A 23,277-nucleotide genomic window follows, 5' to 3' on the forward strand; every position below is an offset into this window, starting at 1 on the left:
TCCATCCCCCCCTCCCTGGGGGAGAAGCGACACCTCTCCCTGCCCCAGCTTCAGTACAAAGCCCCGTGTGGCACATGCACCATCCCCATCGCTGCTGCAGCCAACACAAGGCTCTCCCAGCCCCATTCCTAGAGGCAGAAGAGGAGATGCCCCCGTTCCCCCATGCCTTGGGCTAGGAATGCTTGAGCAAAGGCAGCCAGAGGGGGGTCACTGTACATCACTGGAAAGGAGGAACTGGATGCGAGTCGAATGACAACCAGAGGCTTTATTCCAATAGTCCCTTAGGATATTTGCAGACGTACAGACACACGTACATATTTACACTCTTACACACCTCACAGAGCTTGGACCAATAAATTAAAACAAAAAGAGGGGGTGGGGATTAGGCTTTTTTTGTTTCTTTTTTTTTTTTTCCTTTTTCTTTGTTTTTTGTCATGTACGAAACAGCAGCTCCCCCTGGGGGGGGCTGGGGAGCCACTGGAGACTCGCAGACAGAAGCCAACACGGACACAAGCCTGCCCCACAAAGATGCAATGCCAGAGGGCTTGTCGGCAGGAGGCCACCTCACACCCGGGCTTCGATGCACTCCAGCTTGACCATGTCATCCAGCCTGCAGCCCTCGGCTTGGGCACAGTGGCTCAGGGGGGCACTTGGGCTCTGGGGGCAGGTTGCTGCAGGCTGGGGCTGGGGGGACTCGCACTCATCCGAGGTAAGGTCCGGCACATCGTCCGACTGGCTGTCGGAGCTCTCCAGGTCGCTCCGGATGCTCTCGGGCTGGGCCAGGGTGATGTCCCAGGTTTTGCTGGCAATGCAGTCCTTTTGCTCACAGCTTTGGTGTTTGCACGTCTGCTCCTGCTCCCCGTCCTCCTCCTCTTCCTCATTCTCTGCCATTTGGGTGTGGACGTGCAGAGAGTCCTCTGTGCTGCTGCTGCTGGCCAGCTGGTAGTGACTTGGTTTGGCTTCGATGTCCACCTGGATCTCCATGTTATTGCACTCCCTGCAGGAACAAGCACTTTGTGTTACTGGGAAGAGTTACTGGGTTCCACTGGGTCACCAGTGTTCTGGAAGGATCACATTTGCCAAACATGAGCAAGATGCTGCTCATCACCCTGCAGCATCTGGGAAACAGCAACACTTGCTGCTCTCCTTGAGTCCTCCCACCAGCAGCCAAGATCATCCCAGGCTGTAAGCCAGGAACTGAACTGGGAAAGCACCAGAGTGACCAGCCAGGAACAGCCCTTGAGGGCCCTGAGCTACAGATTCCCTCCTCAGCATCCTCACCACACGTGGAGGCTGCTCCCACGTTGTCCCCAGCCCTCCTTCTGTGCTAGTGAAAGGATGAATCCATTTGCCAGCTACTGAAGAACAGGCTCGTGCCACTGCACTCGTCACCCAAGCAGCACCCCACAGAGCAGAGATTATGCCAGGACACCCACTACCAGCACTCTCCTCACCAGTGCATGTCCTCCTACCTGTCCTGGGGGTTGTAGGAGCTGATGATGGAACCAGCCATGGCTCGAGTGCTGGCATTGTCGCTGATAGCCCCCAGGCTGACAGAGTCTTTGGGGAAAATCTCCTTCTGGACATCTGCCTGAACTTCCAGCCTGCAGGAAGGAAGAGGATTCCTCAGAAATGCCTTAGATGGTCCCCGAGGGGCACCAACCACTCACTGTTCGTCAGGGGAAGGCAAGAGGCCCCCTGTGCTAGTGCAGCTCGGCATAACAACCGTTTAACCCCAATGGTTTCTCTCATTTAGTCTCATTTTTGGCTCTGTTTAGGTAAAGCCATTCTGTTTTCCATGACGAAGGTGAAGTTGTGTTTATGACTCACGCAATTCCTGCAAAGAAGCGATTTGCACAGCTCCAGCACAGAGCCATGATGGGATCCTGGCTGCCACCTCAACACGTGTCTCCAATCACCCAAACTGACTCATAGGCATGTTCAGAGGAAAACTGTGGTGCAGCCTCCTGACTTGGCAAGCAGTGACCCTGCTTGCTGTGGGCCACTGGGAATGGGAAGCATCAAAGCCTCCTGCGTGGGATAAGAGAACTGGAAGAGCTTTAAGCAGGCCACGCAGGCATCTCTGTGCTGTTCCCAATTAACCTGAAGCATCGGCTCTGCAGTTTGAAGGAGCTCAGCAGGGACAGAAACTTCTCTTTGTCCTCCTTGCAAGAACCAGCCCAACACTGGCTCCAGAAGTAGCCTGATCTGCTGGGACTGGTTATTCTACAACAGACCAAGATGCCCTTTTTACAAGGGCCTGTAGGGGCAGGACAAGGGGAATGGCTTTAACCTGCCAGAGGGGAGATTGAGCTGAGCTCTGAGGCAGAAGCTCTTCCCTGTGAGGGTGCTGAGGCGCTGGCACAGGGTGCCCAGAGAAGCTGTGGCTGCCCCATCCCTGGCAGTGTTCAAGGCCAGGTTGGACACAGGGGCTTGGAGCAACCTGCTCTAGTGGAAGGTGTCCCTGCCTATGGCAGGGGTTGGAGCTGGATGAGCTTTAAGTCCCTTCCAACCCAAATCATCCTATGAAAAACTACCAGGACACAACTCCCAAGTCAGAGAGGGACCCGCTCACAGCCCTGGGGAGCTCCCCAGCACAAGCCTGCCCAACCAACACCAGCCCTGGAGCCTCTCCCCTTTTCCTGCGTGCCCACAGGCTCAGTTACCTGCTGTACTTGCCCTTGCCTCCTGAGAGCACCCCCCCGCTGAGGGTGCCCCCCGAGAGCGCGGCGAAGCTGGCCGTCTCGCTGTAGTTGCCCTGCATCACGCTGAGCCCATCGGTGGGGCTGCCGCTGGTGCTCAACACGCTGGTCAGCCCCTCGATGCTGCTCTCCCCAATGCTGGGGTTCTTCAGGGCTCGCCAGGCATCAGCCACTGCGGGAAGAGCAGCACAGGAACGGGAATCAGCAAGGGAAGCGGCCGGCTGCGATGGTGCTGGCAGAGCTGGGGGTCAGGCAGCATGGGCCTCATCTCAGACTGGCTCCTGGCCTCATCCAGGGCAAGGAAGAGCTGAGATACTGCTTTGAAGAGCTACAAGAGCTCATCACTAGAAGCCTGAAGCAAGTAACTGCTTCTAGCCAAACCCAGGTAAAGACCTCGGAAGCATTAAGACTGGAATTTCATTTCATTACAGGAGGCAATGACAGGGTCTTGCTTCACCCCCTTCCCTTCCTCCCTCATCCCATTACCTGTGATGGGTCCATCATCTTCATCAAACTCGATTTTCACCCCCTTGCCGTTGGCAGTGCTGACCCCACAGCCACCGCCCCGGCACAGGGAGATGGGCACCACACCGTACACGTAAGCCAGCATGATGGGGACTCCAATACCTGCAGAGGAGGGTGTGCTGAGGTCAGAGGAGCTTAAGCCTGAGCTGTGCTGGGCACACAGAAAGGACTCCTTGAGGTAGGGATTCTTCCAATTGTGTTTATGCTGCCCTTCAAGGTCCTAGTTCACAACTTTGCAGACAGACAGTGGAGGAGCCCCCTGTGCTGCTGCAGTGCAGACTAAGGGAACCACAAGAGCACAGAGAGCCGTGGCTGAACCCACAAGACATCAGCCACCAAACCAGCCCATGGGCAAGAGGCAGCTCTGCATGTCAAGGGGCTCCACTATGGGCTGTGCACAGGCAACTGGTGCTCCAGAGAAGCCCTGGGCTGGCTCCAGGCCACCTTGGGCACATGAGGATGTGGATGTGAAACAGAGCCATGTGCCCAGAAGAGCAAAACCATCCTTCAGCCACCCCATCTCACAGACACAATGGTCTACCCATTGGTCTCAGTGACTACTGGCCCACCAGAAGGGAAAGGGGCTGTGGCCACTCACCAACACTGACAGCAGCGATGACTGGAGAGGCAATGACAGACAAGGTGACCCCACCAGTAATGGCCAAGTTCCTCTTGTGCTTAGAGGTTTTCTTTCCCTCATACCTGCTGTGGATCTGACAGAAGGAGAAGCACCAGGTGAGAACAGAGCCTGGCCATGAGCAAACATCAGCAGAAGACATTAATAAGCTTGTGATTTTACAGCCTTGCCAGCTGCATTAGCCCTTAAAGAACCTCATCTTGACCACAAAGCAGATCTAGTAGGCGGGTCTGTGTTGTAGAAAAAGAAGGAGGTACAAATACAGTGCTGACACATCATTTCTTCCCTCTCAATGCCTCTTTATCAGCACAGACACACAACAGCATCACACAGTTCGGGGCAGCAGGTCAGCATCGAAATATGAGTGACTTATGCAAGCCAAAGTGTGATGCTCAGGGTCCAGCCACTGTCCCATAGGGCCCATCATCACAGCATGTGTTAAAAAGGGACCACGACTCTCCTTGGGTGCTCCTGATGCAAGGCAGAGGCACAAGAGTGATGCAAAATGCATCTGAGAGGACACCAGCCTGAAGGGCTATCAGCCACCACCTTCCCTCTCCCCACACAAAGCTCTAAAGATAAGGCAAAGCTTAGAAGAGACAACTGAATTTGGGTTCTAGGACCAGATCCACCCTTCATATCAGCTCTGAATTTCTGGTCAGATGCTCTGAGAGCAGAGAACGCCCCAAACCCTTCAGCTCCAGCCTTCTGCTCTCCACACCTACCTTCCTCCCAACGTACACAGGGATGCCAATGACCATAGCAGGAATGGCAATGCCAGCGATGAGGGAGATGCCCACAGGAGCTCCGATCAACGTGCCCAGCTGCCAGAGAATCTTCTTTTTACGACTCCATGGCTTTTTGCCCCAGAATGTACAGCCAGAGGGGCTTAACGGAAGGGGAAAACAACGACATCAGCATGACAGCAATTCCCGAGAACCCCCCGTTCAACTTCCACACAGACAAAACTCAGGAAGCAGGTACACAACACAAAAAAGGTTTCCCTCTTTTTCTCCCCATCAAGATTCATTTGCTCCTCAAGGTGATGACCACACTACTGGGCCTATGCTTAATATCCAGTACTCCAAGAGCTCTCAAACGCACTTGTGTCAGGAGGAGCTTTTCTTGGTGTGGAAGAGCATCCTCCTACTTCCAAGCAGGAAGAAAGTTCAGCTCTTTGGGTCAGAACGAAGAACGTTTTGCTGCCTGATTGAAGAGGCAGGAGGATGAGAGGCCAACACGCAAGTGAACTCCTCCAAAGAGCCCCAGGGCAGCAGGAAGCCAGGCCGCTTCCCTCCTCACCTGAGGTAATGCAGGTCCGAGATCTCCTTCATGCAGAGCCAGCAGAACTCGCAGCCGCACACAGCACACGTCATGTGGTTGCAGCTCCCATCGTTCATCTTGATGATGTAGGCGCTGCAGCGCGGGCACGGCTTGATGTCATCAGCTGTGGGGAGGGAGCAGGGGGTTGACTTGGGCTCTGCTGGGAGCAGGAACAATCAACAAGGGGGATCTCATTACGGATCAACCCCCTTGGTTTCTGTGCGGGCACAGCACCTTTGCTAATCAGATGAAGTGGGGTGCTTGTGCCTTTAGTTTATCTTCAGAGTGAGAAGATAATATTGATGAGACAGAGCCCACCAAAGCCACTTGCCTGGACAGCAGGGACTGAGAACAACAGTTGCTTTAAAAGCTTATTCTGGCTTTGAACAGGATGTATTCCAGAACATGCTTAAATGCTGGGAACAAGTCATACCTGCCCTGTGCCAGTCAAGGCAGCAGCAAGAGTGAACCATTACTAAATTGCTCCACTGTGGTGATTCAAAGGCCAAGAATGACAGAACAATTGGGAGCACAAGGATTCGGAGAAACTCTCAACCTGACCTTGAAAAGCAGCTGAACAGGGTCTGCAGCCAGTGCACAGGATGTGCAGTCCCTGTATATGCTGCTGGCAGAGAACAAGGAGCCTTCATCTCTCCCTCAATCCAAGCATCATCTGACGGTGGTTACGCCATGCAGTGGCTGAGGGCTTTGCTGGCAGCCTCTGCAACACTTCACAATATGAAATCCAGCTGCTGAGACCAGCTCGCACCTTATTAATCACCACACTGAATCCAGCAAGAACAGGGTGGGGAAAAACCACTGTCTCAAGAACCTCCCTTTCAGTGGCTAAGCACAAAGCTCTTCCTGGCAGGGATCTCCTTTAAAAGGATGGAAAAGCTCAGGAACTATTTGCTGCTGCTGGTTTGTACCACAGGCTGGGGTACAAACAGCATCTCTGCTGTCCATTACCAGGGCCCTCTAACTGGGGCATGTTGAACCTCAACACACCACTAAGCAACCTTGGAACCACCCACAGCAGCTCCATTCTAAGGAAGCATATTAACATTTAAACCTCTGACAGAGAAGGAAAACCAGAATGTTTTGTTTAGGGGTAAGGCAGGACTCTAAAACGGCCTCGCTGCCCACTTCCAGGGTCAATACAGTTATTTTTAACCCACACTAACTCAGCAGACACAGCAGCTCCTACCAGGCAGTGGGGGAGTCTGTGGCTCGGCATTTCTTCAGTCCCTGACATTACTAACACCTAAGAGCACGCAGAGTGAGGCTCCCCACACTCAGCAAGGCATGAATGCTGCTCCTTACTACTGCAGCAGGCAGATGTGAAGCTGCAAGAGTAAAAAGTGCCTATTTGTTCAGGGTTTAGATAGGCAAGAGGTGAGAACATCCAAGATCAAAGGAGCCACAAGCCTAGCTGGGGCGGATGAGGGGAGCTGCCGTGATGCAGAAGGACTCAAAGCACATCATCACCTCCTCATCTGTTTTGTGCTCTTGGAGGAGCCCATCACGTTCTAACACACACGAGAAGGGGAAATGACTCTTGAGTTTCACAGCTGGTCTCACTGGTGGCTGCTGGAGACCCTCGGCTGTGCCAGGCAGCAGCATTCCCTGCAGGGCACTAACACCCCCCTGCTTTGGCAAGGAGAGTTTTGCCCTCAGACAGCTCTTTCTCAGCTCCACGGGCACAAGTAACCATAGCAAGGTGTGAATCATAGGATGGTTAAGGTTAGAAAGGACCTTAAGATCATCCAGTTCCAACCCCCTGCCATGGGCAGGGACACCTCACGCTAGACCATGTCACCCAAGGCTCTGTCCAGCCTGGCCTTGAACACTGCCAGGGATGGGGCAGCCCACAGCTTCTCTGGGCACCCTGTGCCAGCGCCTCAGCACCCTCACAGGGAAGAGCTTCTTCCTTTTATCTAACCTGAACTTCCCCTGTTTCAGTTTGAACCCATCACCCCTTGTCCTGTCACTACAGTCCCTGAGGAAGAGTCCCTCTCCAGCCTCCTTCCATACCTGGGCCGGACTCCTGCCCGTAGCTGAGGCCTGACGTGTGCTTGGTGCGCACCCGCAGCGCCTGTGCCCGCTGCTGGCGGGCCATGTCGCAGGTCTGGTTGGGATGCCAGATCTGCTTGCAGTGGTAGCAGAACTCCGTGTGGCAGCCGTCCCTCTCGCAGGTCAGCTTGGGGCAGCTGGCACAGCCGTAGGCAATGACCGCGTACCTGCCGAGGGGAGACACCACGAGAATCAGGGAAAGACAAAGGTATCCAGAGACAGCCCAGGGATGCTGTAACCCAGCCTGCAGCGAGCTCGCAGGCTTATCCCCCTGCAGCCCACACTGCAGACAGATTCCTGCTCTCTCCAGCCCTGTGCCTTGCACTGCAGGGCCTGAATGCAGTGCTAATGAGGCTCCTTGGGGCTCACTGACAGCTTTTATACATACAGAGTGCAATATTGAGTTCTCTCCTCAATAATTCTTCTCACTGTCAGTTCACACAGACCAGATCTGTCTTGCTTGTGTGCCTGGCTAACAGCTCACTGATTCTGATTCAGGCTCCTAGGACAGGCTCACACTGCAATTCCCAGGCATCTCAGCTAAACAAACATACCCCGGTTCCTTAGGACAGGTACATGGGTGGATGCTACATGCCTCGGAGGAATCTAGGAAAGCTGAGGCTGTCCTGGGCACTTCTATCAACTGAATGATTCTAAACAAGCAGCACAACAAGGTTTTCCATGCGTCGATACCTCAAGAAGCAAACTCCTGTTCATCACCCCAGAATTTCCTTTTCAAGAGCAGAGAAGGACAACGCTCTGCCTCTGGAGCAAGCCAAAAAACTTGAGTAAAACCAACTGAACGTGCAAGAAAGGGAGGCCACGTTCAACCACCTCACTTCTTCCCATAGGAATGCAGTGCTTCCAGCAGGAAATGTGCTGTGTACACAGCAGTCTAACCAGCACCTCCAACCACTGCGGCAGGAGAGCTGACTTACAGTCACCTACAATGAGGTTGCTTCCACCGACAGGGGCTGAACTGGGCAACTCCAGAGGTACCTCCCAGCCCTGCAACACCGGGATGGCAAAGGGTGTTTTTGTTGATCATCCTCAGTATCTTTGTTAGTGGTCAGCTCTAGATAAGGTTTTATATTTAGAGCCTGCGTAGCTCCAGTTGTGTTGCCTCTTCGCAGAGGCAGCAGCGTGCGAACCGCCGAATGTGTCACACCACAGTGATTCACATCCCGTGGGAGTTTGAGCAACTTCATCCTGCCAGGGTACAGCATCATCATCACCAGAGAAACAGCATCTCTGCGCCCAGCGCGGGGCCGGGACGCACGACTACAGCGGCCCCGCCTGCACGTGAAGCTGGGGCTGGAGGAGACACGGGATACAGATGGCCTGAGAGGGTTGGGAGGAACAAATGTGACCTGCGTGGACCCATAGGCATCTTGTCTAGAGAAGAGCTTTAAAGTCCCTTCCAACCCAAACCATTTCATAATTCTAAGCATCCAGCGCCTAAAGGGGCTCAGGAAACCTGGAGAGGGGCTTTGGATAAGGGCCTGTAGGGACAGAACAAGGGGAATGGCTTTAACCTGCCAGAGGGGAGATTGAGATGAGCTCTGAGGCAGAAGCTCTTCCCTGTGAGGGTGCTGAGGCGCTGGCACAGGGTGCCCAGAGCTGTGGCTGCCCCATCCCTGGCAGTGTTCAAGGCCAGGTTGGACACAGGGGCTTGGAGCAGCCTGCTCTAGTGGAAGGTGTCCCTGCCTGGGGCAGGGGGTTGGAACTGGCCCCTTCCAACCCAAACCAGGCTGGGATTCTAAGAAGATCCCACTAAGCATCCTTACCCTGCTGCCATCATGTGGCCAAAGACCCACCCCTGGCAAAAACCCCGTGATCTGACCAGCTGTGTTGTGACACTGCTACTTCAAATCATAACAGCGGGCTAGGAAAGCTCAGTGCAATATATTAAGCAACCCCATGCTCCAAATTACCCCTCACTCAAAATGTAGGGTTTTTTAAACACTCAAGCAGCAAATGCTATGAGAAATTATAATTGTTACCATTTATCTTTTATTCCTAGAGCTGAAATGACCAATATCATGAACAAGCCCAAAGCTGGGGGGGAACAAACTGCGTGACTGTCTATTAGGGAAAGAAATAACATGTTCCTCCGTTCAAGGTCAACTAGGAAGAGGCTGTTGAAGCAATGTCCCTAGGATTAACTGTGGCAGGACCTGGGTGGCCAACGTGTGGCCCTTCTTCATCTGACTCCCAACACATCGCTGAGTGAAACAGCCACTTCCAGGCTCAACCCCAGCAGAGGAAAAGGGAAACTGACTTCTCCCCATGCAGCAATGACAGCAAGAGTCTTCCCAAGGCCCCTGGAACTGCACAGCTCTGCTGCCAGCCCATTCCTTGGATGGCCATGAGTTGCCTCCATCCCTCCTCCCGCTGCTCCACGGGAGTCAGAGCTTCAGCAGCCTCATTCACTGAGCTCAGCCTACACAGCTCCGTTCCTTTAATGGTTCTGTTATTCTCCCAGGCTTCCAAGAGAGCTGCAGTGTGACAAGCACTAGACAGTGATGCCACCTGATTGTAGCAAGGAAAAACAAGAGCTGCAAACATAGAAAATGATTTGTATTGCAACTGATGGTGCATCAATTGACCGGCGTTTCCATGCCAACACGCACCGGTGTAGTGCTGGTCCTCCTCCTCCTCCCCACAGGCTTTCATTTATGAAAGACTGGTACGTGTGGAAGGTGCAGGATGGAAGGTGCAGGATGCTGCGCGTCACGCACCCATCGCCCAGCAGCCCCTCACTGCCACCAGCCCAGCACTGGGGGACAGGCAGTGCTGAACATCGCCATGCCCCAGCTCCCGCTCCGTAAACCAGCACTACTACGGTGGGAAAGCCTGGTGTAAATAATTCATACCCTGATTTTACAGAAGCAGGGAGACACAAGCTGGCTGGCAAGAATGAATAGGGTGATTAATTCCTCTCCCTGCCAGAGGGCTGAATTCCAGCAGCCTTTGTTCAGCGCTACAGACACATCAGCAGCACTGGTCCATGAGAACCGCCTGGTCTCCAACAGCCCCAGGGTCGCTTCTTGCTTCTGCTGGGCAGCTCAGAGGAGGGTGCCCATGCACATTACTTGGCCAACCAAGGAAGAGGCTTTTGCTACCATGAGGAGCTGTGTGTGACAGCAGTCTGAACAAACCCCCTGAAGAAACAGATGAGGCTCAGGCTGGGTGACTGCCCCTGCGCTGGGGCCAGCTCCTTCCAACCAGCCAGCCTGGGTGACGTACCTCGAGCTTACACCTTATCCTGAGCACAGAGCAATACCACAGCAGCCAAGGAGCCGAGATTCAGTAAGCAGGAACTGGATCTTCCCTAGCCAGCTAACAGCACCGACAGCAGGGGCATTCCCTCTGGTACTGCTCCATGGCAGCACAACCTGCTCTATCGCCCTGATCTTATCCCCAGAGCTACTGAAACAACAAGATCCAGCACTCGATTTTGCTTCTGCAAGGAGCAAAGCTGTTGTTTGCTATTAACACTGCCCTCTGAAGAAGCAAGCCCTTACACAGATGCTCAAAGCAATGGGGAACCTGAGCCAGGCTGGGTTTGCATAGGAAGGCTATTACACTGCTCTGATTAAATCTTCACAACCCTCCCACCATGCTTTCCATTCTGACTACTAGGTCAGACTTTCCTTTCATGTTCTTGCTACCCAAATTGCAGTCCAAGCTGAGCTGTAGCTCCACTTCACAGCACTTCTCTAAGTTTCCTGAAAGAAGCCCTTTTCCAGGCAGCTTTGGCTTATGCTCAAACAGAAACCTAAGAGAGTTCATTTGAAGGAAAAGAGAAGAGAAAATGAAAGCAACACGCAGATCACTATGAAGTCATCAAGCTTGGTTGGGCTGACTTCTGGACAGGCAGACGTTGCCTCATTTGGGCAATGGGTAATGAGGCAACATCCCTCCTCTGTGCCATGCACTCACATCCTCACTGGGAAAAAGTGACCGGTTACGGTTCCCTCTTCCCCTCTATGGAAGCTGCAGGGTGTCCCCCTGGCTCACAGCGATACATACAGCCGGGAAACTCCACACTTCCCATTTGCACAGAAAAAGCAGCTTTCTTTTAAATGAGAGAAACTGTGGCTCAGCTAAAACCCCCTTCAAGTCCTGTTACTCATACCCGGTTTGTCTGTACTTCCATAAGCCCCAAGATCAAATCCTGGTGCTCTAGGAGGGAGCAGGTATAGACAGAGTGTTGCTTTGGTACCCAAGGCACATCAGCTGTCCTGGAGACTGCTGACAAGAGGCACAAGTTATTCCTGGCGAGATTCCAACTGGATACTAGAGGAAAATTTTTCCCAATGAGAACAATCAGCCATTGGAATAATCTCCTCAGGGAACTGGTGACTCCCCATCACTGGGCACTGTTAAGGTTCGGCTGGACAGGGTGCTGGGACATCCTGTCTAGCTCATGCTTTGTCTAGAAAGCCTGGACCTGGTGATCTCTGAGGTCCCTCCAACCTGGGATTCTAGGATACTACAAAGCAACGAGCTCCTGAGTGCAGGCTCTCCACTGGGACTGGATAGGACTAGAGCTGAGCAGCAGCAGCACCCACTGGGGGCGAGCCAGCCCTCCCTTTGCTGTCCTGGGACCCAGATGGGAATGGGCAGCACCCCGGCAGGACGGCATGTCCCGGGACCATCCCGGCTGGGATGTGACCCCTAGGATATGCTGGGGACAGCGGATCCCACATCACCACACGACCCAGCACCCAATCAGGGCGGAGGGTGGGTGTCTGCCTTCCCCACACCGTCCCGGGAGGGGATGGACGGGGCAGCACCGTACGGGGACAGGGACCCCCCGCACTCACCCGCAGTCGGGGGCCGGGCACCAGCGGCAGTCGGGGTCGGCGGCGAGGCAGCGGCGCAGCATAAACTCCTCGTACTTGGCGACGAGGTGCGGCGAGTCGCGGAGGAGGCGGCGGATGTCGGCGGGGTTGAGTCGCTCGCTGCACTCGGGGCAGCAGATGTTGACGCGGGACTCGGTGATCTCGATGCGCAGGTACTGCCGCAGGCAGGCCCCGCACGACCGGTGCGGGCACGACAGCAGGCGCGGGGCGTTCTCCGCCGGCTGCCGCACCAGGCACAGCGGGCACTCCAGCTCCTCCTCGCCGCCGCCCTCTGGGACCACCGGCGCTTCCTCGGCGGGCGGCGGAGGTGGCGGCGGCGGCGGCGGAGGAGGCGGCGGGACCGGCGGGGCGGCGGGAGGCGGCGGCGGGGCGGCGGGAGGCGGCTCGGCCTTAGCGCGGCGGCGGCCGCCCGCGGCGGAGGCGGCGGCGGCGGAGAAGACGCTCTGGAAGGAGAGGCGGCGGCGGCGGCCGGGCTTCGGGCACTTGGCGGCGGCCGAGTGGATGGACGAGGAGCGCGGCGACTCGGAGTCCCGCTCGGAGCCCATGGCGGCGGCTGACACTCAGCGGTGTCCTGTCACGGCGAGGGTCGCTCCGATGACTCCGGCTCCCGGCGGGCGCTGCCTCCGCCGCTCTGCAACGACAACGGCCGCGGAGCCGAGTGAGCACTCAGTGAGCGCCGCGCCCGCCCCGCCCCGGCCCGCCCCTCACCGGGCGCGGCCGCCGCCGCCGCCATTTTGGTTGCTGGCAGCGCCCCGGGGCAGGCCTGAGCGCCGCGGGCCCCGGGGCAGCGGCGGCTCTGCCCGGCCCCCGGTCCCCGTCCCGCGGCAGCGGCGTGGGGCAGCAAGTAATGCTGTTCCCTTCAGTGCCCTGGCTCCCTTCAGTGCTCTCGGCCCGCCATCCCTCAGCATCCCGGCTCCCCTCAGCATCCCTGGTTCCCCTTAGCATCCTGGTTCCCCTCCGCATCCTGCCATCCCTCAGTATCCCGGCTCTCCTCAGCATCCTGCCATCCTTCAGCATCCCGGCTCTCCTCAGCATCCTGCCATCCCTCAATATCCCGGCTCTCCTCAGCATCCTGTCTCCCCTCAGCATCCCGGCTCCCCTCAGCATTCCCACTCTCCGAAGCTTCCTCCATTCCCATCCCATCCCAGGCACTAATAGCGGGTTGTGAAGGAGCCTGCCCCTCTTACAAGGACCAGTGGAGGGCTGTTCCCCAGGGGCAGTTTGCTTTTAAATGTGTTTTCTGTTGGAGAGTGGGGTCTATAACCACAGGAGTCCCCCCTAAATCCATTCATCCCTCTGGGGCATCCTGTCCCTTCATGTGTGGCTCTGCTTTTATAACATTTGTGAAGGTTTACTCGCCCAGGAATGCTTCCTGGTGCAGGTTTAGGCTCTTTCATCCAGAGGCACTGACACTACAACCCACATTCTTCGTGCACTCATGCAGAGATGTCAAAGCCTCTGTTTCCCTGCAGGGCTCCCCCATGCCCGCGGGGGTCTGTCAGCCCCGGCTCACATCAGCAAACAGGACAACGCTGCTGCTTATTGTGCCGGGGAGGCGAAGCAGAAAGCTCTGCTGTGCCTGTGAAGTGCGTGTTAAACCGGCACAGAAGGGGTTGCTTTCCCTGTCAACTGCCGACTTCTGACAGCACAGGCTGTAGTTACCATGATTCAGGTGACAAGTGTGGCTTCATCACTGTCTCCCAACTACCGCCATTCCTGAACTCATTTCAGCAAAGCCTATTTGCACAGTTATTACCAGGCTCCTTCCTGGCTGCTTTCAGTGCCTCTGGGATGGAGAACAAGGTTTAGGGAACCAAACCCAGGCTGACAGACAGAAGCACCAGGGTTTTGATGCTGCCTGACTTGCTGCAGGCAAAGACCCCATGCCTGTCTACAGCAGGGATAATGATGATGCTTCTCTATTTGAGGGACGGCAATGAAGGCACAGAGGGAGTAAATCACCTGGATAGGAGCACACAAATGAAGCTTCCTGCTCTCCCAGTCCCTTTCAGCTCTCCTGTTACCTTCCCTGTCCTTTTCTTCACTGTGCCTGTCACGCACCCTCACTTGGTGCTCATCCCAAGGTGTCTGCTGCTCCCAAGTCCCTCCGTAGAGCTTATGTTCCCCAGACATTTATCAGCTCTCCCTCACTTCTGCTGTGCTCCAGCATTCCTGCAGCAATACACATGGCTCTGGCCCAGCTGGAAGTTTTGGATTGGCCTCAGAGTGTTAAATTCCCACCTGGGATAAAAGCCCTGTTACTACCAAGCTAATTGAGCAAGAGAGCCAAACAGTTCTGCTCCAGGAGAGGCAGGGATGCTACAAGGATGCTTGTGGAGCAGGGTGAGCTGCTGAGCTCTGGTCCCTGGCAGGTGTGGGCAGGCATGAAGGTGCCCAGCATTTCTCTGATCCTTGTGATGTGGAGCTTTTGGAGTTGAAAGGATCCTCTCCCCATGCCACTGGGGGGAAAGGAAGGCCAGAGAAAGAAAGGAGAGATGTTGTACTGGTGTGAAACAAGACTATATTGAAATGAGCTCTTCCTGTCTGAGATGAGTCAGGTATAAGGCATCGTCAAATGGCTGTTGCTGCCCATCTGCAGCAGAGCCTGTTTTGGTTTGATGACTTCAGTAGAAAAATCACACTCCTGACTGAAACAGAGAACCCTGAGTAGGGTTTGTGTGTGGGACGGGTCTCCCAGACAGTGCTCTGACAGCTCAGCCCCACGTCCTTTGCAGCGCAAGAGCACAGACTGTAACTAATTGTGGGAAGGTTTCGTCTCCAAAGCTAATGCGAGACAGGCCTGAATTACCAGCAGTGCAGACACAAACAGCGAGACAGAGAGCAAAACCAGCTGGAGTCCTGGGAAAGGCACCGGCTTGCGACGTGCTCACGGGGCAGAAATGACTCTTCATTCCCTTAGATGAGGAATCATGACACAAACAGGGCTGGGGGAGGCCGGGGAAAATCCGAGGGGCTCATGCTGCCTTCAGAGCCATTCCCTGCTCCGGAGCTGCGCACATCTCTTGGCAGTCTTTATATGTTTTGAGGGAATTCAGTGCTTTCCCGGAGCTCAGAGATACAGCCTCCTGCTTGTCCTGCCCCCATCGTGGTGCACACATACCATCTACCTGAAAACACGTTCTCCGTGGCTGAGGTGTTTCATCCGTGGCGAGTTTCCATAGCCCTTGCCAGGAGCAGAGGCTCCTGCTCAGCACGTTCCTGACTGGGGAGCAGTTTGAACCCAGGAGTTTGTTTTGATTCAAACTTGGGGGGGGAAAAACCAACCAACCAACCAGGCAGGACTTGGGGCTGGGAAGGAGAGGGCACGGAAATAGGCTGCCAGGCAGGGAAAAGCCACTGGATTGGGAGTGAGATCAGCTCAGCCCCTCCCCGGGGCTGCAGGGAAAAGGTCACCAGTCACCAGTCACCAGCCACCAGTCACCAGTCACCAGTCTGACCCTTTAACTGAGGGTATTTGAAAGATAACAAAACCAGAAAGAAAAACAGAAAGGAGGAGGGAGGGAATTCAAATGCTTCAGTGCCCTGCTCCACAAACCCCAGCTCCCGTAGGCAGATCAGCTCTTGCTTATGCTGGCAGAAAGCTGGAAGGCTGCTGACTTCCAACCCCGCTGCTCAAATCCGGGCAGGGTTTGGTCCAGGCGACTTTTAAAGCTGCCTGAAAACACCAAATCTCCGAGGAAAGCTTCCTGGGCTTGGTCCAACCTGCTCTGCCCGGCTGGAGCAGCCACGAGGCTGGGATGGGCTGAGCCTGCTTTCGGGAGGCACGGGGCTGTTTTCCAGAGAAATACCTCCATCACCCACAGCCCAAGCCCCCCCGCAAAGCAGAGTGACAGCTCTGTCGCCAGCTTCATGGAGGAAGAGCCTCTGGTGAGGTAATGAAAATCCCCCTTTGGTAATTCAGAGAGTGAAAGCAGAGGCTGGCTGCCGGGAAGGGCTTGTGAAACTCCCTGCGCGCACTGGCAGGATTTGCATGGAGGAACTGGGGTGTGCCGAGGCTGGGAATATTGCGGTGGCAGGCAGTGAAATCGAAACCCCAGCTCCTACCATGTCCCCTTTGCCTGTCCCCTCCTTTCCTGGTTACCTGATCATAGAATCATAGAACCACAGACTGGTTTGGGTTGGAAAGGACCTTTAGATCATGCAGTTCCAACCCCCTGCCATGGGCAGGGACACCTCACACTAGACCATGTCGCCCAAGGCTCTGTCCAGCCTTGCCCTGAACGCTGCCAGGGATGGGGCATTTATCACTTCTCTGGGCACCCTGTGCCAGCGCCTCAGCACCCTCACAGGAAAGAACTTCTTCCTTATATCTAACCTGAACTTCCCCTGTTTCAGTTTGAACCCATCACCCCTTGTCCTATCACTACAGTCCCTGACAAAGAGTCCCTCTCCAGCATCCTCCTACCCCAGGGATGGGCAATACCTGCCTGTTGCTCTCAGCCTTGGCCCACAGGACACAGGGGGATGTTGAAAGAGCTATTTTGGGACTCGCAAAGCTTCAGCCTGCCTGAAACCTGCAGGTCACTCTGGCCCGGAGGTGTGAACGCTTCCCTGGAACAGGCTGTTTTCTCGAGAAGTCCCTGCCTTTCCTCAGGGTTTCTCATGCTTCCCCCCAGCAGAGGTGGGTGGTTGTTCGTGGGTCACAGGCTGTGCTGCAGAGCAGATGGAGGTTAGAGAAAACGGAGCTCACGTTGCTGCTTTCTGACACGATGGAACAGGGGAAGAAGGGGATCAGCTTTACAGCAGGAATTCTTTCTTCCTTGTTGCTAGACAGGGAATGATTCAGCTCCGGTCTGGCTGGGCAGGATGAGACCTTTGGCCCTGTGCGGGTGGGACAGCCAGGGCTGTTAAAGGGATCCATCGGGATTCACCGGTGCCACAATGCAGGTGGCAGTTTAAGGGTCCGTGTCCTGAGGACCCACCACAGGAGGGCACAGCCAGGTCCGTGCTGTGCCCTGTCGCAGCCAAACCTGCGAGCTTGCTGTAGGCACAGCATGTAGGCAAAGCCGAGAGGGACAGAGAGATTCCAGCGGCCCAAAGGTGGTTTTAAACCTCTCGGAGGTGCAGTGCGGGCTCTCATCCCAGCTCCATGCCCTGAAGAGAGGTGCCAGGGCTGGCTGCGTGGGGGCCCAGCGCCCTGGGGTGCAGAGCAGGGCTGGGCTGTCCCAGGGGTTCAGCCCAGCTTAACCCCGAGAGCTCCGAGGTGTGTGGTGGGGGATGCTCTGCATTCAGGGGGTAGCAGCTGTGGAGTCAAGAGCTGGAGCTCAGTGGGGTCGTTCTCTGCCAGGGCTCTGGGGGACACTGGTTTGAAGTGACACACTCTGAGCTTCCTCAGGTGGTGATGCCATTAACGGCGGGTTATGTCTCTCTGGGGAGGACACCGGTGGCGGGGAGGGTTCTCCTCAGTGTGCACATCTGGGTCTATCTCATTAATTCATGTGCTGTTTGCCTGTCGTGGTCCCCTGAGATGTGTTCAAGGAAGGAAGAGCTGGTTCTACTTGACTCCGTCTTTCTCTTGCTGGACTTCACAAGGATTGACATCCTTTTAAATGGAGAGGGAAGGGCAGGAAACGGGAGCCCTGAGTTCAGAAATACAAGGCTTTTCCAAGAGGATTTGTTCTGCTTTAGGCTATGATTCCTCCTCCTCTTCCCTCCATCTCCCCATCCCACTCTGCTCCTTCCTCACACCCACATGCACGGCACAGCAATCTTCCACTCCCTGCTGTGGCTTCCCGGGAAGATGCTGTCATGTGAAATCCTGGGAGAGAGTTACCACATGGAGCTCTCTGAAAGCATGGCGTGTCTCTGGCAGAACATGCCTGCAGACAGAGCAACGCTGCTCCCCCTCCTCAAAACCCTGCACGCTCTCAGGGATGGAGGTGTGGGGAGCAGGGAATCATCTTGGAAGCTTGGGAGCTGCCTACGCACATGGCAAGTGTTGTCAGCAGCTGATAGAAGAGGTGGGAGGGAGGGAGATTTGGAGGGGGAAGAACTCGGAGGCTCGTGTGCCCACGTAGCTCAGCATCCTGTCTCCCCCAGGGCTCAGCAGCCAGGATGGCTCCATCACTGCTCGCATTGACACGTGCATTGAAAGGAGACTCCGAACAGGGACTCAGAGATAACTCCCATCTACTTCAGCAGCGACATAAAGGTGGGGAGCATAAAGCAGCTACTTGTAATAGTAACCTGACATGCTTTTCCCCTGTACAAAAGCAGCATTTCCTTCTGTAATAAAGAACAGGCTGTTCTGACTTCTTTATGTACCTGCACACTCGCTGTACGGCCTTGGGGATAGAAGCAACAATGATCCCTGCTCTCGAGTCACTCTTCCTGCTGACCTGCTATGCTTAATGACAGGGGATTTACAACTGGGAAGGTTTAGCACAGAAGGGTGCTGCCATCAGGGAAGTGCTGGGCTGATCCCTGCACAGGAGGAGGCAGGCAGGCTCCCTCCTCACCCAAGCTGTTAAACAGCCAATTCTCTGGTGTTGGCATAAACACAGGCAAATTAGTCACTGGAGAAAACCCCAGTGCCTGTGACAGCTGCTTGTGGCTGGAAGAACATGGGGGTGACAAACACCTCTGACAGAGCAGGCAGCTGGGCACACTGTGGTGGTGGTGGCCAGGCTGTCCCTGGGAGAGAGCCAGGTGCCACCAGCAACAGGCATGGAGATGGTGTGACAGGGCAGGGAGCTCGCACTGGCTCTGGAGGCTCTCCTCTCGCTGGTTTTTGGGGTGCAGGATGTGAGCAAACCTGACTGCAGCAGAGGCAGCAAGGATCAAGGTGAAATCTTCAGGAGGCCCGTTGGTGGAGGACTGAGGAAGGGTTTGTTCTGCCCTCAAGAGAGCAGATGCAGAGAAGCTACAGCACTGGCACGGGGCTTGGTTTCTGCAAGGAGAACAGAGTGAGGCACTGGCCTGGTTTCCAGGAAAGGAGAACAGTGTGTCACAGAGAAGGCATTGAAAAGACCTGAGGCTTCTGCCTCTGCTTTCTGTCTTACTGCTGCAGACACGTGTGTGCTCGGGAGTTCAAAAGGCTAAACTGGAGGCTGTCCTGCCGCTGGCTCAGGGCAGGGAGCTGTGAGCTTCTCCTTCACAGCCCACACTTGTGTCCCTGTCCCTGCTGGAGATCCCTGCACAGCTCAGCACCTTTCTCCCTGCAGCACTGACCTTTGCAGTGGGAGTGTGGGAAGCAGAGCTGGATGGGACAAGGCACTAGTTGTAGAGCCCAGATCCCCAAAGAGACCCCCCCATCCCCTGCAGCAGCAGCTCAGAACCTCGCAGCATCCCTGACATCCTTCCCACTGGTGCATCCTGCAGACACAGGTAGGGCTGGGCACACCACATGTTTCCTCCACCCAAGCCACCCATTTCCTATTTGCTGCAGACATGACAACCAGCGAGTTAATCCTGCAGGCCATGAACTAAGCTATCTTAGCAGACACCATCTGTCCTTTTTCATTTGCTGATGCACGACCTATTTTGCTGTGGAGCAGAGCAGGGGCTGCAGTTTAGGGGCTTGCATGTTGCACTGTCCCTGTTGCCAGGGTTTAATCCACTGCTCCCTGCTAACGGGAGAAGGCTCCAATGAACTGAGCACCAGGGGGACCTGCTGTCATGGTGCCTGAAGCTTGTCCCTGTGGCTGCTGGGCCTCAATGGACCTTTGAGCCTCAATCCCACAAAGCACTTGGGAAGAGAAAGGTCTCAGCAGAACTTGCAAGGACAAGAGCACAGCAGCCCTCAGCAGGGGCCTCTCCTTACCCGGAGCCCCTTCAGCAATGGCCATGGGAGGGACACTCGGAAATGCCACCCTCTTAGAGCCACCATCCAACCATCTCAGCCCTGCTCTGGGGCTGGGGACAGCAAAAGCAGAGTAAGAAAAGGGAAAAGGACTGGTTTTGTCTTGGGAGGGGAAGAGTCACATCCAACTCCCTCACTTGCCAGCAGGTCCCAGAGAGACCTGAACATCTCAGGTCTCTTCAGGACCATCTGGGAGAATATTAGCACCAGGCTCAAACCCCTCCATGTGCCCCTGAGGACACAGATGTGGTACTTCCTTCCCCTGAGTAACAACCCTGCACTTCTTTGTTTTGGAGGCAAAGTTTCCTTGCATCTCCAGCTCATTCTCATCCCAAAGTGGGGTTCCTGGGAAGAGGCCACGTGCTGTGCTCAGCACTCCAGCCAATGCTGCTCTGGCCTGGGGTCATTCTGGTGCCTTACAGAAGCTGAGCAATGGCAATCACAGCAGGACAGGGAAAGAGAGGAAGAGAATTCTTTCTTTATCCCTCGGAGGGGATCTGGTCCTGTCCTGGAGCAGTTTGCTGACCCTTGTCTGGGTACAGAAGTACAGCCATTATGAAAGGTCATAAAACCATCAGGATATTTCCAAGCCAGTTATCATATTTGAGTTACCCAACTCTCAAAGCCATTCCAAAGGTTAGTGCCTTGCTGTGTGACCTGCATTTCCTCCTGAATTTACCAACTCTTTATTGAACTCAGCTCTGGGCTGAGCTCTGAAACCAACAGCAAGGCCATCCTGTCCTTGGGTGCTGTTAGGAGGGAGCTGAGCATTCGGTGCTAACACCCTCCTGTCACTCAGGACCAGAGCGGTCACTGCTCAGCGACCTCTGCCTGGGCTCCCAAAATCAGCTTCCTGCTTTTGCACACAACAGAAGTGGAACAGAGAGAGGAAGTTCTTCAGGCTGACCTTGGCAGCAGCCACACAGCTTCTTTCTGTCTTAGCCCAGTTGTACCACTTGGGCTTTCCAAGAACTCTTAACCTTCTGGATAGGATGTGGCCTGAATCCACCCACTTCTGTGGGCTGCCTCTGAGGCCAACACTGGCTGGGCAAGGACAGTGCCAGTACCTGCTGTGGAGTAAATTTCCCTCTCCTGCTGGTTATAGAACCCCAGACTGGTTTGGGTTAGAAGGGGCCTTAAAGCTCACCCAGCTCCAACCCCTGCCACGGGCAGGGACACCTTCCACTAGAGCAGGTTGCTCCAAGCCCCTGTGTCCAACCTGGCCTTGAACACTGCCAGGGATGGGGCAGCCACAGCTTCTCTGGGCACCCTGTGCCAGCGCCTCAGCATTCCCACAGGGAAAAACTTCTTCCTTATATCCCCTGTTTCAGTTTGAACCCATCACCCCTTGTCCTATCACTACAGTCCCTGATGAAGAGTCCCTCTCCAGCATCCTTGTAGCCCCCTTCAGACCCTGGAAGCTGCTCTGAGGTCTCCACGCAGCTTCTCTTCTCCAGGCTCAACAGCCCCAATGTTCTCAGCCTGTCTCCATACACGAGTTGCTCCAGCCCCTGATCATCCTCGTGGCCTCCTCTGGACTTGCTCCAACAGCTCCATGTCCTCCTTATGTTGAGGACACCAGAACTGCATTTGTGCTCTTTTCTCTTTGAAACCAGCTGAAGCTCTGGACCCCGGCTTTCCTGCCCTGCTGCAGCTGTAAGTGCTGGTTCCTTCTGCACTCTTGCTGCCTACAGGGATGCTTGACCCGTTTACAAACCTTGCTCAGCTTTGGACACCCAGTTTCAGTAGCAATAAACCCTGCTGGCTCCTTCCTGTGTTTGCTAAGCTTTGCCCGGTGTTCCCTTGTCCGTGCTGTGGACACTCACTTGGCCTCTGCATCAAATGTGACAAGAACTAATGACTTCCCTGCAAGATGCCATCATGTCCCTCCTGCTCTCCTGTAAGATGGGATGTCCATCCTGCACTGTGGGGAGAGGGAACAGCAGCTGGGGTCAGGATCTCTGTGCTAGGAACATGGTTTCCTCACAGACTGACAGTGTGGGGTACAGACCCCCACAGCAGGACTGCTCCGGGTGTTCCTGATTTCTTTATGCTTTGGGAAGAGAATTGGCTCAAGAATTGTCTTGATCTGAGGCCAAGGAACAGACATCCCCCCTCATAGCCCACAGCCATGGGCCTCTCCTGTGCATTCTCTGAGGGAGAGGAGCGGGGAAGGGCAGTGCATTGACAAAACTACAGCAGACCCAGATCTGGGATTACTGACAGGAGGTGGGAAGAGGAAGAACCAGCCCATGTGGTCAGCCCTGGGAAGGGCAGTTTCTGCCCAGAACTGCCTGGGGAACATTCCCATTTCCATAACCAGCAACAGCTGTCGAAGGGGGAGAAGACAGACAGCAGACAGACAGAAAGAAGGAAAGCAGGAAAGAAGGAACGCCTCCGTCTGCAGCCTCCCAGCACAGTGTTCCCAGCACTCCCAGTGCTCCCAGCACAGCGCTCGCAGCACTCCTGGGACAGCATTCCCAGCACTCCCAGCACAGTGTTCCCAGCACAGGGCTCTGGCCCTGCAGCAAGGAAAACCGGAGTCATTTTCCAGAGGGCTGAGCCAGCACTAACCAGTGTGTGTCTCACTTTGACAATCAGCTGCATCAGGGCTCCCTTGTCTCAGCTGAGATCTTTCCTCAGCCTGTCCTTTGGAGGCCCAGCCCCTGCCCTGGGTCAGGCCAGGGCCGTTCTCCCAGTGCTCTGCTCTCTCTGCAGCAGAACAAGGTGGACAAGGGAATGGGGAGCTGTGGTTTGGGGTGTCCTTCATTCCCGGGCCAGCATGGAAAGGTAAAGTGGGTTTGTTCTGCCAGGGTTTGCTGCTGACCCACCCCTTCCTTCCCCTGGCTGCTGCCGTGACCTGCCGCATTCTAACTTCTCCTCAAGCAGAGCCCACCTTTACCACATCCAGGAAATTCCTCTTCTCCCTCCTCTCCCTCACCCCTGCATCACCAGGAGCAACCCTCCTTCCTCTCTGGGGCTGAGGTCATCTGTGGGTTGCGGTGTTTAAGCAGCCTGGATCCCGTGCTGTGCGAGGAGGCCGGGCCGTGCCCCCCAGAAAACTGAGTAGGAGGTTTCTGGGGTGATGGGTTCAAACTGAAACAGGGGAAGTTCAGGTTAGATCTAAGGCAGAAGTTCTTCCCTGTGAGGGTGCTGAGGCGCTGGCACAGGGTGCCCAGAGAAGCTGTGGCTGCCCCATCCCTGGCAGTGTTCAAGGCCAGGTTGGACACAGGGCCTTGGAGCAACCTGCTCTAGTGGAAGGTGTCCCTGCCCGGGGCAGGGGGTTGGAGCTGGATGAGCTTTAAGGTCCCTTGCAACCCAAAC

The 23,277-nt window shown here is 55.3% G+C and overlaps 1 protein-coding gene and 1 long non-coding RNA gene across 2 annotated transcripts in view; one reads left to right on the forward strand and one right to left on the reverse strand.

Moving 5' to 3' along the window:
- Window positions 1-245: 245 nt before the first annotated feature.
- RNF19B (ring finger protein 19B) overlaps window positions 246-23,277 on the reverse strand; it is a 28,102-nt gene continuing 5,070 nt past the window's right edge. The window contains exons 2-10 of the mRNA XM_030504121.1: window positions 12,093-12,762; window positions 7,222-7,427; window positions 5,167-5,311; window positions 4,590-4,752; window positions 3,826-3,940; window positions 3,189-3,329; window positions 2,667-2,874; window positions 1,473-1,604; window positions 246-997 (exon numbers count right to left, since the gene is read on the reverse strand). Of these exons, the coding sequence (XP_030359981.1) occupies window positions 565-997; window positions 1,473-1,604; window positions 2,667-2,874; window positions 3,189-3,329; window positions 3,826-3,940; window positions 4,590-4,752; window positions 5,167-5,311; window positions 7,222-7,427; window positions 12,093-12,676 (2,127 nt within the window). The 5' untranslated portion in view covers window positions 12,677-12,762 and the 3' untranslated portion in view covers window positions 246-564. The remainder of the gene's footprint in view (window positions 998-1,472; window positions 1,605-2,666; window positions 2,875-3,188; window positions 3,330-3,825; window positions 3,941-4,589; window positions 4,753-5,166; window positions 5,312-7,221; window positions 7,428-12,092; window positions 12,763-23,277) is intronic.
- Window positions 15,485-18,403, forward strand: LOC115615680. Its single transcript, XR_003994124.1, has 2 exons — window positions 15,485-16,024; window positions 18,192-18,403. It is a non-coding gene; the product is annotated as an uncharacterized LOC115615680 (long non-coding RNA).

The sequence above is a fragment of the Strigops habroptila genome, chromosome 12 (assembly GCF_004027225.2).
Source record: "Strigops habroptila isolate Jane chromosome 12, bStrHab1.2.pri, whole genome shotgun sequence".
In the NCBI taxonomy this organism is placed as follows: Eukaryota; Metazoa; Chordata; class Aves; order Psittaciformes; family Psittacidae; genus Strigops; species Strigops habroptila.